Source organism: Idiotropiscis lumnitzeri, chromosome 18 (assembly GCF_059441095.1).
Source record: "Idiotropiscis lumnitzeri isolate Australia: NSW breed Sydney's pygmy pipehorse chromosome 18, RoL_Ilum_1.0, whole genome shotgun sequence".
Taxonomy (NCBI): domain Eukaryota; kingdom Metazoa; phylum Chordata; class Actinopteri; order Syngnathiformes; family Syngnathidae; genus Idiotropiscis; species Idiotropiscis lumnitzeri.
In genome coordinates this window covers 9,582,792-9,602,305 of record NC_142408.1, presented here as the reverse complement: position 1 = coordinate 9,602,305, position 19,514 = coordinate 9,582,792, and the positions used below count along the sequence as shown (strand labels likewise).

The following is a 19,514-nucleotide window of genomic DNA, read 5'->3' as shown; positions in this document are numbered from 1 at the left end:
AAAAGAGCCAATCTGTTCAGTTGGTTGGTCAACGCCGCCAAATAATCAAAACTTAAGCCACCATTTGACCACATCAATTCAAAATGTTCGTAAATCTACATTGCGTGCACTGACGTATACAGGTGATGCAATGCTGATGATGGATCGTACGTATACTTGGATATTATGACACTGAGCCCATCTAATGTCAATTTTTGACAGTTTGTAATGCAAAACTTAAGCACTTAAACATGTCAATACTGATCAAGTGACTTGAGGATCGAAAAAAATTGTCAATCCATTATTAGGTACACTGAACAGTGCATCTGATAGCATGACCCCCTACTTCTAGTTACTACTTTTGATGCAGTCCATTACGCCGCTCCTCCAATGCTGAGCAGTCACAAATCTCAGCACATGCCAATGCTCTTTCTTACTCCTCCCCAACTCCTTCTCACTCTGTCCCATTTACTTCCCGCTGTAAGACCCCCACTAAGTGGATCCAGAAAGTGTCCGACATCCGTTACGATCACTACTTAGTCAGACTGGGAGCAATCTGCGGTTGAACCCGGGTGCTTTAGGAGTTAAAGTGTCATTATTTTTACAAGATTGTAAATATGAGTCTTCCACAGGTTGTCTGTTTTATCTAAAACTTTGATCCGCCGCAATTCCTGTCTAGCGGTCTGCTTGCAGATGTCATGCTTCCCCAAAATGCACACGCTGGAAATACGATTGCGGCGTATTTGAGGGCAGCTTAAAGTCCAAAGTGCTGAGGTCATCTGTGTAAACATGTCCCAGACGCAGCAACATGATCGTGTTCACAAGTTTGCCGTGGATTTGCAGAGTAACCCCCCCACCATGTCGCTTTTTGCGCCATGGGCAATGTCTAATTAGAAAGCCGTTGCACTCACCAGTCATTGGTTGATCTTCAAACCACATACACGCACGCACACACACATACAAACATACACTGAGCCACACGTGTAATCAGTTTTTTCGGAAACCCTGACCAGACTACTCCCCCAACTACTATAATTACATGTTAGGACCATGCCAATTACAGGCCTGAATTTAAAAGCATGACATCAACTTAATCTGACCAATTAGTAACCACAGAAACCAGCACCGTTGGCATCTGATAGGCTGTAATCACTTTCAGACAGTGGCAATCCTTGTCCGTGTGGTTGACAGCCAACAGCCTGATGAACAAACACAACACAGCACATCCTCTTGTGCGCTGAATGAATAATTCCCAAAACAAGATCCTTTTATAATCTTGAATTAAATTAAGGACTTGCAAAATGTAGTAATTAAATACAATTTGTTTTTCCATTTTACATGTGTAACAGTTGGAGGCAGGGGGTCGGTCTGCAAGTTTGGGGATTGGGTCAATTTGGAATTTGCATTTTGTGGACAAGACACGGCCCCCAACTGCTTCGGGTACTGTTTGTGTGCAATGCTCTGATTCGGATCTTTCCATTAAGTGCATGTCTGTATTATCCAAATAGTGCATGTCGAAATCTCTGGCATTGTTCCACACAAGTTGGTTCCGTGGGCTTTAAAGGGGGCGTATTATGGAAATTGGGTTTTTCCCGTAACGAGCACAATTTCCCATCCGCTAGCACCGCCCAAAATCGCCATGGGGATGAAAGCCATACTTAGAATTGTCACACCCCGTAGCAGACATGTGAGCAGTGTTTTATTTATTTTTTTGCATGAGACACAACTTCAACCCCCCCCAAAATCTTAAAACAATATGTCCTATGCAGCCCAACTAGCCAAAACGGAATTTGGATTAATATTTCGTGTGTGAAATTAGTTAAGGCGTAAAATCCACCCATTCTTGTACATCTCGTGGCGGCCATTTTCCCATTTGATGTCAACTGAAAATGACATCACAGTTGGTCGGGACTCAGCTAGCGACCAATCATGGCCCAGCTTCAGGCAACAGGTAAATCGTGAATGGTCATGGCCTGAGCTCTGAACACATGTGATGTCATTTTCAGTCGACAGAAAGTGGCAAAATGGCCGCCCCCTGAGATGGCGAAAGACGGGTGGAATTTGCTGCTTCCCTCACATTCCACAAACACAGTATTAATTGGAATGCCATTTTTAGACAAGTGAAGACACATAAAATATTTTATTGCAAATATTTTTGGGGGTTGACTTCCTCGTTTGAACAAGCTGATTTCAGCAGGGCTCGAAAAAAAAGGGTGAAAGTATACAGATCTATAAATAGGTTGCATTCATTGTTATTCTAAATGTGTTTATGTGTTTTCATTTGTGTTCTAATTACCTGCTGATTTATATGACGGCATATGGAAACCGCTTTGTTACAGCTCCAGCTGTTGTGAAATGCGCTATATAAATAAAATTGTATTGTATTGTATTGTATTAAGACACTGTATAATCGTTTTAATTGTAAAAATAAATAAATAAATCATGTTTTTCCTTATTCAAACAATTCCTTCACGTTTTTGATCCATCCATCCATTATAAATAGCACAGGCGCTAATAAGAATCATGCATCCCATCTCAGCTAACTTTGGGCAAAAGAAGGGGTCAACCCTTGGACAGGTTGCCATGGCAACCGCAAAGAGCAACAATGTCAAACCCTTTCCCCGAATTGTTGTTATTCTGTGATGTCATAGTCAAAAATTATAATGCCTGGAAAGGAAAGCTCAAGAAGTTTACGGTAGCATTCAACTTTCTAGTAATATCCTAGAGCGTAACATCTGAAGCGCTAACTCTTTCCGATGGCCTACTTAACTACGGCTTTCAAGTCACTGCAACGACATACTGTAAGAGTAATGTCATAATTCTTATGCCTGTGAGAGTAAAATCTATGTATCATTACCTCACTGCTTTATTCGCGAGGTACCCTCTGTGGTACATGGACATTATGCTTGCAGCTGTTTGCTACCTCACAGAGGCTTTCTATTTAAATGGATGAAATATGACAAGGGTCTGGCGGCTCGTTGGTACATGTGGTTAGCGCATTTGCCTCATACTGGTCGGAATCTTGGCTTGGAACTTCCTGTGCTCCCCCCTATGCTTGTTTGAGTTTTCTTTAGGCACAGCATTGCTTGTAAGTTTAACTACCGTTTTTTTTTTTTTTTTCCAGACCATTAGACACACTTAAATTCCTTTAATTTTCTCAAAAATCAACAGTGCACTTTATGGATGTCGGATTTTCAGTTCCTCTTTAATTCATATTCCTTCATATTTACTTTTAGAGTTTGTGTTCTCATTCTCATCGGTGTCTAATCGCTAGCAACTACTTTCGGCTTCCGTGTCAAAGAATTATGGGAAATGTAGTCCTGCAAGCCTCATGCTTTCACATAGCTTCCAATAGCTGCCGGGTATGAGCAAAGAATTAGAAAATTAATTACATTTAAAATGTTTTGACTGCTGGAGGAGCCCCACCTCATCTTTGCTCCAAGCCACTACTATGTCGTTGCACGGCGGACAAAAGCGCTTGACACCTGACCTAAACCTAGCATAATAGAGCTAAATCAACCTAATGAACATACTGTACAATTAAAATAAGTTACTTGACATACAACGCTTCACAAATGCCCTGTGATTGACTGCCGACATAAATTCAGTCAAAACTGGATTTATGTACGGTATGTGCGCTGGTGAGCTCAATAGAGACGTGATTGGTCTCAGTCTAAATAAGTGATGAAAAGAGACACTAATGTGAACGATAATTAAATTTTAGACTATGAATTATTGATGCAATCATTGTTCCGTCAGCTGCAGAGCGCTCACACTGTAAAGCTCCCGGTGTGGGTGCTCTGATGCAAACAAAAGTTGATTATTTTAAAACGGTGGAAAAATAATGCGTTTGTGAGAGTTCAATGCATATGTAGCGCTTTTACGTTACATTGCTCAAATTCCAGTCCGCATATGGGCATACTTACAGTTTATTAGTGTTATCTTTCCTCATCCACTTGATTGGCTCCTGTATTTACATTGGACCTGCCATGCTTAACACACTTTCAGGCTTACAGAGTGCTTAGCGACCTCCGTGAATTGTCAGCAGTGTAATAGTAACCCTCTGGTGGCTTTGCTTGAGACCCATTAGTGCTGTTACTGTCTTTGGGAGACAGAGACAGACCGGCTCAAATGATTTACCAGCATCCAACGGTACAATGTTCTTTATAAGCACAGATTTGGCACTCACAGAACCTCAAGTAGGATATTTCTACTATGACTATATAGCACAATACTTTGTAAGGGAAAGTTTACAACAGCTGCCACCATAATCTGCATGCGTTGCAAAAATCTTTTTTCTTGGCAATGTGCATCACCCCAAAGTATAAAACTACAAAATGTGCCCAGCTCTTTTCCACACAATGAGAACTTTCCACTTTTTAACATGCCAAGCTAGTGGACGTAAATGAGGCTTGGTATGGCTGCCATGTTTCAATGTGGCTAAAAGTGTTTCTCCATCTGCAGCAGCCGCCGCTGCGCTTCCCCTTACTTGTGTGTTATGGGAATGTGTGTGTTCCTGTGCCTTTTTAGTGTGTGTGGTATGCTTTGGTTATGGCTGGCGCCAAATTTAGTCACAGGCAGGGAACCCAGGTCTGACTGCTGCTCGGAAGCGCTATCAGCAGACGGCCCGGCACTTCTCCAGATGCCTCTGTCCTTGATTGCAAATTTGTTGTGAGTAAAAACCTTTCTCATCAAGGAACTTAAAAAAAATAAATACATAAAATAACTACATGGCTCCTTGTTTAGATTTCCACTGGATATGCTTTCCTATGTTAACATAGTGGAAATGTGTCCTTGTACCTCTATATCCACTTGCAATTGGAGGCTACATACTATGCATATTTTCCATTTTGGACCCCAGCATTCTGGACTGCTTGAGTATTTCAAAATGATACATGCACATGTACAACACACACTGATAGCTTGGCTGATAATATTTTTGGTGAATACTATGAAGTGCAGCAATTAATTGGCAACTAATCGATTATCAAATAAATAAATATGTTGATAATTCATGAATCGAAACCTTATTTACTTTAAAATTGTCCAAATCCTCTGAATGTCAGACTGTGAACAGTTTTTACATTGTGCTCCGATTTCGGTAGTCTTCCATGAAAGCAAACTGATTATCTTTGTGTTCTTTTCAAAATACGATAGTTGCAAACATCTGCTTTTATTTTGGAAAGTAACGATCAACAATGTTGCCATTTTTCTGCCATAATATGGATCAAACCTGTAACTGAATCATTATTTCTGTTTGTACATTTTATATGCTGTCAATTTGAAATAACGTCCTGTTTTTCAATACCAATCAACAAAAACAAACGAGAAAATCGATAGATGATTCGATTATCAATATAATCGTTAGTCGCAGACCTAACTACCACCAACTACTAAAACTATTCTTGCACCTATAAAACCTTCAAACTGGACACACTAAGTTTGACATCAGACAGTGACAAAGTGCAATTTTTTTACCCAAACTATACTAAATACTGCTCTATTAAAACCATTTTATTTTACCAAAGACACCATCTTGTTTAATTCAAACACACCCGCACAAACACACACCTTCCCTGTTATCTCTTCTCTCGACTGCCTAATTGCATCCAATTGAAGCAGATGAAACATGAATGAACGCAGCTGTAGATGAGACACATGTCAGTGAATGAGGCTGTAGGACTTCAAAGGTGCTTCACAGATGGCAAAGTGAACAGCAGACAGGTAGATGAAAAGAGTTTGAGCTAATCACAGGCAAGCGGACATGACCGAGGCAAGACTGAGAGTTGGAAGACGCTATGACTTACCGCCAAGGCCTGCAGCCTCTCTTTGTGGAGCTGAGCCTCCTCACACGACATCCTGAGAGGGGAAAGCAGGGGAGAGGGGAGGTGGGGAAGGGTGAAAGGAGAACGAGAGGTGAGACCTCGGGAGAGCTGGGGGTCCTAAATGTGAGACACTCTGATGGAAGTTCAAGGGGGGTAGAGCAGAGGGGGCACAGGGGGTGTCCGGATAAGCTCCTTCCTCAGGAATAATCCAACAGACAGTGGGCAGCGAGCAAAGATCTCTCATTCACAGGCCATGAGCCTCCCACTCTCTGTCGCGATCAGCCACTCGTTCTTTTGGGCCGCTGTCTCTCCTCCCATTCGCCCCCTGCTTCCCTCCCTCTCTCTTTTTTTAGGCAAGAGCCCATGTGTGATTAAACAGCTGGGAGGAGCAGCTGCGGGAGAGGGAGGGAAGTGACAGCGTATGGGACACGGTGAGACATGAGGCGGCGGGACTACCACTAAGAGTTACAATGAGTAAACAGATATTTTCTGTAGGTATTAATTTGATTGGTTTTGACATGCAGGTCTGATTGGAGAAGAAGCAAAACACAACCTCATCAATCTGGTTACCATTTCTTGGCATTGCACTTGGCTCGCAACACTGGAAAGACTAAACACTAAACCTTCCTGAAGCGCTGTGTTGCCAATAAAACTTGTTTTCAGCAGGTCAATGACTGAGGCAATGAATTAATTTGCAAATTCTCCAAGAGTCATTTGTGATCGCAGTAGAACCTTCAAAGTCAATTCCCACAGCTGTGTAATTCAGTGATACGTCGATAGATCAGGGTCGTCCATTTATGATCAGCCAACCAACTCAGTGATGCAAATTGCTCTGCTTGGATGAACCATACACATTTGCCAAATAACACTGCCCTTGTTCTCTTAAACAACATGTACAAGCATTTCCAGATGCAACACCCTCATCAACAGTAATCATCAAGGGTGACATCATCATTATGAGCCCGCCAAAGTTTGACTGTGATTTTGAGAGGAATGCCTTGAGCCAAGAAATCCGAACGCCAAGCAGTCTCTTATTAGCTCGAAAGCATCAGTGATGTCATTTAACCTCAGAAACAAAACCTCATTGTAAAATTATATGATGTACATCAGAAGTCTGATTAAGATGCCTGAAACATCACAATTTGGATTAAACCTGGAAAAATAGTATACTTTTTCAATTTCATCCTTCCCTCCTAGATGCCTACCTCTCTCATCCTCAACATTAGCTCACAATCACTTTCTTTTTCTACCCTCCTTCATTCCTCTCAAGACTTTTTCTACCCCCTTGCAGAGGCTAACGTCCTTATAAGGGAAAAAAAACAGCACGAGTGCCGCAAGACTCGCCGGGGAATACAGAAGCATGTAACACGCATACACACACCTACACTGTACATGCAAACATGCTCAGACATAAACTGACTTTTGGTCAGGTAGTGAGAAGAGCAACACAAAACGAAACTGCAGCTGGACAGTAGTTGTCATGTTATTGGGCTGTTGCTAGGCACCAATAAATGAAAAATGTTCTCAACTCAACACTTTGGTAGAGAGTGAACAATTCTTCAAAAATTAGGCTTCAAATTAATTAATGCCCCAAAAAAAAAAAAAAAATTGGGATTTCTAGTCATTTTATTGCTGAACGCTAATTTGAGATCAAACAATTTTGAGTGTCGAATGTAGTCACAGAACAAATTAAACTCATATCTCGAGGCAGCTGCGCATTTGAACGCTGATGAAAACATTTGAAGGCGACCAGTGCGAGAAAAAGCAATTTGACTGATCATCACATCACAGTGTGAGAAAGTTAAGTGTGAGTGGCAATGAGAGTCGCACAGCAATGCTATTCCACACATAGCGGCTGAAGGCTTTTATTTGCTTAACTGCAGAGAGTAATAGGCGTCTATTAGCGGCAGCCTGTTTATTAGATTGGTGGCCGAAGTTTTTGCTCTACTTACATCTTTTTTAAGTGTTTTTTTTTCCAACACCGGATAACGTTCCAACTTTTTCCACCCTCAGATTTTTTTCAGGTTCATTGTTAACATGTTCACTGTAAACTTCATCGTTTCAGATATCATGTCTGCTGTGCAGGCCGTTTGTCATGCGGAAAAGACACAATGTGGTGGTATCGGATATCATCGTGAAGGTTATTACATCCACTTAGTCACATCAGCTGCCATTTTTTCCCCCGCAGAGAGCAAAACAGGAGTTAAAATATTTATTTATTGAAGATCTGGTTTTAATTAACATTAATAAAGACATGGTGTTTATTAGCGCCATGAAATACTGTATAAGTTTTAAATATTCTCATTTTGATTCTGCTTAATGTTGTCACTATTGCATTTTTTTTAAACTACAATGTGTTATTTCATTGGCATTTCAGCCGTACATCTCTGACTTATTTATCGTCATTTCTAATTTCTCCAAGATGCTGCTTTACAATGCGATCATATCATGTTCTGCAACTCACTGTTGATGGGTCAAATGAAACTGTATCCATGCTGGGACATGCGCATGTAGATTATTTCGTGTCTCGTAACCAGACTGAGTTGTGCAGCTGTCTGCCTTGAGAGCGCACAGCAGTCAAAGACTTGAGTCTGGCATTTCTCTGCAACCTGGAGGAACACCAATCACACCATGACACTGCTTGGCCTGCGCACATCGTCATTCTCCACATACTTCTATTTATCACAACCTTTCCAAGTCCCCACAGCACATAGTTCTGTTTCGATACACTCATGCCGCCTTCTTTGTCACCTCAAAAAAATTGTGCCAGCTCGTCACCCTCTAACCTCTCCATTCTGGTCAGTTTCACAGTTGCCCACCTCCTGAGACAACGGCATCATTGTTCGTCTGCATCGCCACGACGACACAATGACCTCACTGCAGAGTCAGCCCGGCTCCGCCCACCCTCAATCCCGACTCAGACGTAATGGCCTCCAGATGTGGAACCAGAAGCAGAATAACACACACACACACACACACACCCCCACACACCCCAACACACACACACATTGAGGAAAATAACAACATACACAGAGTGTAAGGGAGGAAAGGGGACTTAGTAAATACCCCCAAATAAAGTAAACGCTTGCATGTGCTTGAGTGAATGCTTAACCTCAAGAAGCAATTTTTCTGCTAATGAGGCTACCAGAGCTTGATCACACGCATATTTAAATATATCAGGGAGGTCTAGTTGTTTACATGTGACACAGCCAGTATGTCATCTTCTCTGCTTTCGTAGCATATTGGAACATAATCAGAAACTCTAAACAAATCTGGAAGCATTTGTTTGATGTTTGCGTGCAATTGTCGGTTTGCAATATATACAATGCAAAATAGCTGCTTTCAATTGTGCAGGACGGGGCTGAAGAATTTGATAGTGAGGCATTTGCACCCCCACACAGGCCTGGAAAATGGATTCTTTTTAGTTGAGGATTGGCACCAAGGTCAGAACATTGATTCCAGTGTAAAATCGGAGGCCTACTGTGCAATTAAGGGACAATGTTGACCGCCATGAAGTCATAATGTCTTACAATTTCCAAAGCGTGTTGTTGTGTAGGTGTGATAAGTTATTTATGCATGGAGGCTCCATTGAAACAGCTCTCAATATTGAAGACTCACCCAAAGTTAGCTAAGAAAGGTTCCAGCTTACCCTTGACCCTAATGATTAGTGATGGGGGAAAAAATGAAGCTTCATGAAGCACGTGTGATATATATGTATTTTTTATTCCTCTACTTCTGCGCAAGTGCAACAGACAAGTGTTACATTCCCACTGCCTCTTTAAGCCAAGAGGGCTATCTAGAGGAGTCAGAAATATCACATTTGCTACATGAAGCTTCATTTGTCCATTACTACCAATGAGGACAAGCAGCAAAAAAGCTAAATTACTTTTATGATGATGCATGTCAGTCTGCAACAAATTCATAGTATTTTGTAATCTAAAGTAGTATATATATATATATATATATATATATATATATATATACTGCCAACGTGAAAGCGGCACAAGCCAGTGTGTAAGTGAGTAGACAAAAATGATTGGATTTTGTTTCTGTACTGCCAGTCATATGAATATGTCCAGTAATAGCATGATACAGTACACCCACAAAGCATCTCCCACTCTTCTCATCTTACTACAGCATCACTGTGGCGACGTGTCTTTCTCATTCTCAAAAGCACATTTTGGCCCCGGTTGAATGAAGAAAAGGCATCAATTTAGATGTTCATGATAACATGTATGCCGCTACATGCAACCCACAATGCACCTGTCCCGTCCGTCTCTTAAAGCGACGGTGACAGTCAGTGGCACTATCGACAATTCACTCCCAGATAATAATAAGAAAATAACTGCACAGTGTGATATTTGAATAACCAGAACAATATTATGATTCTGATTCAACTTAATATAGCATTGTGTAACTTTATGTGCAAAGCCAGATGGATGAAAATATCATTACTAGTATGTAGGCTTATGTATCATGCAGCAGACGGAATGCATATGCTTGAAAAAACTGCTGACAGGGTTGAATTTTAGTCCCTGGGCGTTGGTGGGTATATTTCAGATTATAATGTATTGTAATGCATTTTCTTCACACATCAACTCTATGTACTACTTGATCTCTGATGCCTTAGAAAAGCTTAATTATCATTCATCTTCATGACATTCCAGACTACGTCGTAATCTCACCATCCGACAGGATGATTTGTATAATGCGCAGATGGAAGTAGAAAAGCACTTGTGAGACCGCCGACTGCTTTCAATCATCTGTTGGATCAGCACCAAAATTGTATTATGCATTATTTATTTTTAAATTAATTATATTTTAATGGGATCTGCTCCATCCAAGGCCAATTCACTGACACCTCAACGTTTTATGTCATTCTGTAGTAGTTGTAAAGTAACTATTAAGAGGTGTATTTTTGTTTCAATAAAGAAACAAATGGCAATTAAAGTCAAGTCAAAAAAGTAATAATAATGTGTACAACATGCCTCCACTAGTCTAAACTCGATATTCTGTTTAATATTGCGTTTGTGGAATATAAAAATGACACCCGAGTTGCTCAGTGCACAGGTAATAATCAATCAGCCTCAAAACAGCATTTGGTGATGCTCCCATTTTGGGCTTTGGGAGATCCTGGGGCCACTTTTTTTTTTGCCTAAAGCTAAGTCCTCCCCTGACTGGAGAGAAAAATACATGTCCTCTAACCATATTCAAACGCATTGCATGATGCAGCCTGCAGTTTTGCTGACACAAGGAGGCTGCAGTCTGCACATTCTCAATGCTGAACATGCAACATTACACACACTCACTGCGCTATATATTATGGTGTTGAAGTTGAAGATGCAAATATCCAAGAAAAGGAGCACACACACACATGACACGTGATGAAAGATGGTGACAGATTCCATGTAACACTTTGCTGATTGCACAGTGCTCTGCAGAGGGAGTGTGAGTGTACACGAGGCACGGCAAAGGGAGGAGTGCACATTGTGTTCCGCGTGTCTCCTCTCGAGTCATGACTGAGCAGCAGCCTCACCATGACTGGGCTCCGGTCCCCATGACAACCCGTGTCAAATGGAAGGGGCGAGAAATGTAGGAGTACATGCACAGAGAGGGGAGACACCGGGGAAGAGACGGATGGAGATGAATGATGAAGTGTCAACTCACCGTCCTGCCGCCGTGCCGTTCCTCTGCACTGCTGCGTCCGACATCATGGCTGCAACACCCTCTGCTCTTCTTCTCTTCTCCGCCCCCCGCCCCCCTTTCTACTTCTGCTGTCCGTCGTCGTCCGTTTTGATGGCGTTGTCTTTCTATTTCCTTTCCTCCTCCTGCCCTCTCCTCCTCCTCCCACGTCCTCCTTAGCTTCTCATCCTCCTTCTCCTTCCTCCTGCCTTTTTAGTGCGAGTGTTCGTCACGCTATCTGTCAGGGAAGCTGCTGCAGCTCCTCCATCCCTGCATCGCCCTGCTCTGAAGGGACGGAGGGGAGCATACCGAGTGTGTATGAGAGAGAACGCATTAGCGGGGTCACTTGTATGTCAACTGATTGCACACAGTGATTACCCACAGATTAAGAAAACATCCATCCAGAAGCAACTACACGGTAATTCCAGGATGATTGTAAGGGCGGGACGATTCACTTACCTATAGATTTGATTCAGGTCATAATACTTGTGTGGTGATTCCAATTTTACTACAATTGTTGATTATAATGCGGTTTGCGATTCAATGTCACAGTTTTTGCTATTTTCCCTCACCATTTGTTTTGCCATGACTCAGACATTGGCTCATTCAGATGACGTAGTGTGACTCTGCTGAATGCTTCGCGCCACAACAAATTGGCTCCGCGTTGCCATCTGCTGGAGGAAAGTGGTAGCTTCACCTTTGCTGTTTGAAAAATGGTGAAAATCGATTCTGAACTTTGTCATTGATTTATTGAATCCTAGCATAGAAAGTCAAGATAGTTGAGTAAAGATTTTTTTTGACACCCCTAATAAAGAGCACATGGAGGGGTTTTTTTTCTAGCAGGCTAGCTTACACATCTTCTTTTCAATAAATAAATAATAGGGTGATATATTTATAACAAACAGAAAGAAAAAAAGAATGTGAAGAAGAAAACTAATTAAATCCCACCCCCATCTCACATTTAAATTATAAGCCACACATACAAACTTTTGCTTCCTTAATGGCTAACTTACAACTATTATATTGTAAACCTATTCTATACATCTATCTATAGGCAACAGGAAACATTTCAATCCCCAGGAATGTGGCCACTGGTGCCAGATGAAGCCATTTTGGAAAGGGTCACGCATAATCTACGGAGGATTTACAGACTGCACCACGGTTAGAGCTGCTGTGTTTGTATCAAAAATGTTTCATGCTCCCAAAGTAAGTGCATATCGCTAAGGATCTACCAGAATGCTTCAATTATGCTGTATTTATTGATGTATTTAATCACACAGCATTTCATTCTTTCTTAAACCGCTTGGAATCACATTGAGATGAAATCAGTCACGCAAAACATCTTTTTCGCATAATATGAGTGGATGTTCACATTAGACGTGAGTCGCTTCACAATGAGGACATTTCAGGAATTTTCCTTCAGCAAATGAAAGCAACAATAATTTCAAAAGTCCGAAAAATGCTGGCCGCATTGTGTGACGAGCGGACTTCGTACATGCAATTGTTACTCATTTCGCTAGCTTGTGTGTTTAATATTAGCGTAATGCGACTGAAAATTTAGCATCGTGACATGCGTCAACTGCAATTTGACGAGGATGGAACTGGACACATTGCAGTTCTTTGACTACTGAACTGGTATCTACAGTCTGTTGATTGTATCTTTTTTTCCCCCCGAAATTCTAAGTAGTCATTAATCAAATTCTCATATTATTGAGATAAAGTGGACACCATTTCCGTACTGAGACTTTCTAGTGAAAGCCCCCGTCAAAAGTTTTTGCGAGCCAAAATGTTTCCCATATTTGAGTGACACACAGTCCATATCAAGTCTTCTGGAGGCACTTTCTTCTTCTAGTCTTATCTGCCTCTTCTCTCTGCCCTCAGTGGCTTTCATTCATGTGGACTTCATCGCTATCACGTTGCAGCATATGCCAATTATCCCAAGGCCGCTCATCAAGTTGAGGGAGTGACCTTACATCAGGTCGCACGCATGCAGGCACTCAGCTTCTTACGCACACTGCAGCTCTATTCACAGTGTTATCATTTATTTAGAAATTAGACATTAGAAATCCCTTTATTGTCATTGTACTCAAGTGTGCAACCAGATTAGAGGGCTCCCCTCTCCAGTGCAATACAACAATAACCACCAACAACAACAACAATTATCAGGAGGTGACTTCATCGTAGTAAAGCAACATTGTATTTCAAAATGAATCTGCTATTTATTTTTGAGTGGAATTTCAAAAGGTGACAAAAGAAACATCTTTGGTCTGAAAAAATACCCAATAGAAGCGACAGTATTTGTGGTTGTTCTTTTGACATATGGAGCACAGTGCCCTCTTGTGGATGATTACGCACTAGAAAGGGACAAACCTTTTTGAAGCTCACGTTTTGTGTACTTGAGTAATACAATGGCTTACCAGATTTCGAAGCAACAAATTTGCTCTAATTATGTTATTATTAATGATTAATGAGGACACTAATCACGTGATGTGATGTCTCACAATGGAAACATATAAATATCACGACGCAACACGTGATTTCTGTCAATCAAGGGTTTACATTTTGTAATGATCCTTCTGCAACATTCATCGGAAATCACAATGTCCCATCACTTGGCTCCTCATGAGGTCATTGAGGTCAAAGTGGTGGCCGTGAAGCAGTCAACACGTGATGTACGTCTGCACTATCGAATGACATCTATGAAACGAAACATAAACACATTTACATTATTACCTGACTTTATTAATAATCCTTTGAATTAAAAAAAATGTTTTGGGTTATTTAGTATAATAAACCATTCATTGTCCGATACCTATTGTTCTCATTAGAGTGGCCGGTGACTTGTAGCAAGTGTTCGCCTTGGACGGGTTGCCAGGCAACCGTAGGGCACATATAGACAATCATTTCTATTCACATTCACACTTGTGGATAATTTCTTCACATTTTGGAAAGCGGAAGGGGAAGCCAGAGTTGAGTTTTAGTAGCTGTTTCACATGACACTTACAGATGCTTTGGTGACGCACCTGGCATGTTGATGAGAACTCCTCCGAGAGTCGCATCGGGTGATGCAGCCACACACTACTACAGCAGCTGGAGAACAAACGGAAAGTGGAGGCCTAAAATGTACAGGATGTCATGATCAGTATTTGTGGTTTTTGGTTTAGTATTTAGTTTCATGTTTTTTCCTTGTGTTTGGTGTGTCTCGTCATGTTCATTGTGTCCACCTGCGTTGTTCCACCCAAGCCCCAGTATTAACCAATCAGGTCCTTCCAATGCTTTGTGTCTTTGCCAGGTGCTCCTCGTTGTCTCGTCATTTTGTTTGTATTTAGTTCCCGGTTTAGTTTTGGTTCTTGTCGGTGCATTGTCCGTGTCAGATGTCACTGTCAGTGTCCATGTTTTTTTCTGCCTGTCTCGCCAAGGTTAGTTAATTTGGGTCATTGTTTTTCGTTGTTACCTGTAGTTTTGCACTTTTCGATATTTTAGTTAATTTTTAAGTTCCCTCTTTGCCTATTGTTTCTTCAATTAAAACCCCCTCTTAATTACTCCTGCCTCACTATCCTGCGTTTTTAGGTCCTCCTCTTTCTTAACCTCCTCGACAAACGGACACAGGAAAGACGTCTTTTTTTACGTGCCTTGTAATTACTTCTATAAACAACACTTCTCTGCTGAAAAAACATTTGACCACTGCTTAAAAATTAGTCATTGACTCCTTGATTTTAACATCTTTTTAACGACACTTTCCATTTAAAAAAAAGGCGAATGGTCATGGGTCATCAAGTATTCAGAACACACACTCAGATGTCATTTTAGGCGACCCCCCCCACCCCCGTAGCAGTTAACACTTTTATGATTGTGAAGACTGGTGTTCATGTTAGAATAAGTATTTACAAACTTGTACTCCAACAGCCTGCACTACCAGAAGAACACCGTGAGGGGGCACTGTCTTAAAGAATTTCTGGTCAACGCTAGACTAAACTGAAAAGTCAGCTAAATCAAATCAATTGCAATTTAAATAAATATAGACTATGTATCAATGATACTGTAATACATGTGATATTAAATATATAACATAAAATTAAGCTCATCCAAAACAACAACAAAAAAAACAAAACATTTATCTCTTCAGATTCAAACCTCCAAGAGCTGTGCGACCCACTTCAGCTGTGCAAATATGTGCTGATGAAAAATTCACCAACATCCTTGGCAGAATTGTGGAGAAGATAAAGCATGATGACTTTCCTCTCATCAGTGCAAAGTCACTGAAATATTAAACAACTTGGCGCCATTTTGTGTTAAGCAAGAAAACTTCAGCAATTGTTTTTTTTTTCTTTTTTAATACCCTGATTTAAACCACTTACACAGCTGCGAAAAGCTCCTATTTTTGCTCTAGTGTGTTTGAGGTGAGACGAGGCTAAATCAGAATTATAGCAGATGCTGATTAGTCATCATGCCTGTCTAAAGGCTTTTTTGCATCTATAGAAACAAACATCATAAAAATGAGTGTTAATATTTAATTCTGCACCATTGCTCCACTGGCCAAATTGGACAGAATTTTACAACAACGTGCCAAAAGCTCAATTAGGCTGGCATAAATGTGGCTTAGTAGGGATTCCTGATAAGGACAAAATCGCTGGGAAGGCCCTTGAAGCGACTGACTCAGAAATCCCAAGCACTGGTTTGGAGGGGGGAGGATTGAATCATTTTAGGGAGCCCTCTTTTCACAAAGCTTGGAGGGGGTGTGAGTGCACACTGTTTGAGTCCGCGTGTGCGAGGATAAATGTTTGTTTTGCAATTGAATATGTCAATAATTTGCATTCCTACAGGTCCAGTGGGGGTAAATATGTATATCCTGGAATGTGTTTGAAGTGGTGTAGGTGTGTGTTGGGGTGTGTGTGTGTGTGTGTGTGTGCACGTGTAGCTGTGGCACGTAAAAGAAGGCCAAGGCCCCCGGGACAAACGTGGCCGCTTACCCGCTTGGTTGCCATGGTGATGAGGAGATGGGGAAAGGCTCTGTCGGAATTGCCATTAAAATGGAGAGCAGTGTACACGCGCACACACACCCCCACACACAGAAAACAACACTCTTGTGAGTTGGGGTGATGCGGGCTTCTCCACTTAAGGGTCATTGTTACTGTCTTTTTTTTTTTTTTTAACTAAGCACTGTGATTGGTCTGAGGCACTCTTGATGACATTGATATGATTCCTCAGGGATATTGTGTGTGAATGCAGTCTAATTTAATGCATGGGTGTGTGCGTGTGCGCGTGGGCGTGGGGGGGTGTGCGTGTGTGTGTGTGTGTGTGTGTGTGTGGGTGTGTGTGCACCATAAGTTAAGCATCACGTCCCTTTTGGTTTGAAGCATTCATCAATTGCTGCTGAAGGCTAACCAATAGTAAGAAGAAGTGCTGAGTGTAAAGATTATTGATCGGTTTTAGTAACTATCAATGCAAACCAACTCAACGTCGATACCATGTGAGACTGTGCAAGAGCCAATATTAATTGTCAATATTTGCTAAACACATTAGACGTTATAAAATGTTTATTGGCGGTCTAGATCTGCATAGTCAAGAATTTTGGGGGTTTTAAAAAAATGCAATTTGCAAATATGACTAGTGGCTGTCAATTATGTGCGGATGTTTGCAATTCATCACTTGGCGCTGCCCCGCTATGAATAGTGAGGGTCGACTGTATTTTTGACTGGGTTATATAGCCTAATCTGATTAGCACGAACATACGATGAATCAAAAACATTAGTTTAGCAGTTAGCATGGCTTCTCCGTTTTCCCCTGTTTACTCTTTTTGTTGGGTGTGTCACATGAATCGCTTCTCCTCGTCTTCCATTATTTATAATACTTGTCCGAAGTGTTTATTAGCGTATTAGCTAATTGTCTTATTCGCCATCCTGGAAGCGAGGATCAGTGAACTGCGGAAGGACAGTGTTTAGCCGCGACCGCCAGTCAGCTGCTGCTTGCAGCTGGCGCGGATCAAGTTAGTTTAGCGCCTCGCACCCCCACCCCCCATAGTTCTTAGATGAATATATAAACTTTTACGTGCAGGGGATGTTGCTTTTTTTAGGCTGAAACTAATGTGGTCACTATGATTGACTCGGCAGAAGGCTAGTGTACATGAACGGTACATAGCTAAAATCTAACTGAAAGACCACATTGGTTTGTCGGAAAGCACAAGAACATGACAGCGCAAGACAAAACAAAACTGCCGTTTAACACCGCTCCTTCTGAGTCGATACTTGCGGAGAACTACAAGGTTCAGAATCCGCCTGCTTTTCTTGTCAATGTGTTTTCTTCCCCATGCCAAGATCTGCATGCCGCCATCCTCTCGTCCTTAATACATGGAGTCTCTCTCCATAATTTAGTCAGCACTTTCCGCTTCCTCGTCCTTGTTGCAAATCCCCTCTGACACAATGGTGTGACTGTGTCTCCGGCTCCCTTTTGCTGACATTCTCCTTTAAATGCTACCATTTACTTTCAGTCCACTCGTTGTCATTCTGCAACTTCAGCTATGACAACAATTCACGTACATAAACTGAACTTTGGCGGTTGTTTGTCTGACGATTATGAGACACAATTTGGTTTGCCGTAAATAAGATGTGTCCCATCTTTGAGCTGTTTTTACAAAATGTTTGGTTGTCTGGGGAATTATTTCAACAATCTTTATTATTATGGTTATTGCTGGCTCTGGTGCAACCCGACTATTTACCTGACTGAAGAAAGGACAAGCCCGAGATCGATAGAAGGCTTGCCTCATGCATGATCCCATCCATTTAATCGCTGCATATTGCACAAAGATATAAAATACGCGTAAGGAATATCTTATATGACGGTTTTTGAGTATTCATGACCTTTCCCATCTAAAACTAAACTTCTACAACGCTTAAGAATTTAATGAGCACGCTCTGAAAATCTTAACTCTGTGTCCTTAAATATTCATTATAATTTCATACTTTGTAATCTTCCTCTGATGTACTCTGAACTCATTTTCAAGTGTTTTTCTTCTTTGCATATAATAATATCATTGAAGTTTATTTAGTTATTATTCTCCGGGGAATTTACTGGCAAACAGCAAAGCCTTGGACGAGACATTAATTAGCGTTGTTCAACTCGACTTCAAGAGATTACGTTAAACCAACAAAAACAAACATGAGCATTTGTTTAGCTGTAGGTCCAAATTTTCAATCAAGAGAAAACAAATTGCAATACAAACCCGCACAACTCGTCATTAACGCAAAAGTGTAGCATGTCTCCCTGATCATGTTTTGTCCTATATTATGATTTTATTCGAATCTGTTGTCATGCAAGTATTTTCATTTGTGCACAGGATGAGTGGCTATCACATTTGCGGCGTTGCTGTGTTCACTGACCTATAAAAGCGCTGTGAGGGAGGAGAGGAGACCAAATCAGAGGGTGAGAGCGGAGAGATCTGAGAGGACGCTTGTAGAGGGAGAAGCGTAAAGAAGCAAACACGGTTGTCATTTTTTATTATTCATTTTCTACACATGTGACTCTCCATGATTTATCATTGAGGCCAAAAAATATTGAAATATCTTTTTTTTTCCTCCAACATGTTCATTCAAATCATAAAGGTTTAAAGTTGCAGATATAAGTCCACATGGAACTTCTGTTTGTATCATTCTCTGTTTGACACGTCACTGCCTTGAGCAACTCTATCTCTCTCTCGCTCAATTTTGCGTGTTTGTATGTGTGTGTGTTAAGTCACGTTGCCTCCATAAACATTTAGCCCTCTGAGTCGTTAATAAAGATGAATGTCGCCTCCACCTTCCTCGCTGATTTAATCATACAAATAGGCTTCCAAACTCACCTTTGTCTGTATGGCCCACGCATAGAAAAATCCTGAGAGAGCACTCGCACGCCTGTATATGAATTTGGGCTTGTGTCACACTTTGTTTTGTGCATATTCGCTTAGCTACAACTCAGAAGTGTCCTGAAAATGTCATAAGTCTGATTTTTGAGCACTACAGGCCTAAAATTTAAGGCACATTCATCCAGCATTGT

General features: G+C 41.2%; 2 protein-coding genes across 7 annotated transcripts in view; one reads left to right on the top strand and one right to left on the bottom strand.

Annotated features, from left to right (window-relative positions):
* palm2akap2 (PALM2 and AKAP2 fusion) overlaps positions 1-12,089 on the bottom strand; it is a 66,572-nt gene extending 54,483 nt beyond the window's left edge. For 3 of the 4 annotated variants that reach the window (XM_088281083.1, XM_088281085.1, XM_088281086.1), the window contains exons 1-3: positions 11,946-12,089; positions 11,472-11,771; positions 5,787-5,838 (exon numbers count right to left, since the gene is read on the bottom strand). In XM_088281083.1, coding sequence (XP_088137209.1) covers positions 5,787-5,838; positions 11,472-11,518 — 99 coding nt within the window. In that variant the 5' untranslated portion in view covers positions 11,519-11,771; positions 11,946-12,089. Of the gene's footprint in view, positions 1-5,786; positions 5,839-11,471; positions 11,868-11,945 lie in introns of those variants that run through there. The other variant, XM_088281084.1, reaches the window with a different exon arrangement.
* A 2,712-nt stretch (positions 12,090-14,801) lies between these two features.
* Positions 14,802-19,514, top strand: part of plppr1 (phospholipid phosphatase related 1) — a 43,180-nt gene continuing 38,467 nt past the window's right edge. Inside the window, exons 1-2 of one of the 3 annotated variants that reach the window (XM_088281710.1) lie at positions 14,810-14,905; positions 18,820-18,905. The gene's annotated coding sequence lies outside the window, so the exon portion shown is untranslated. Of the gene's footprint in view, positions 14,906-18,819; positions 18,967-19,514 lie in introns of all 3 variants that reach the window. The other 2 variants (XM_088281708.1, XM_088281709.1) reach the window with 2 other exon arrangements.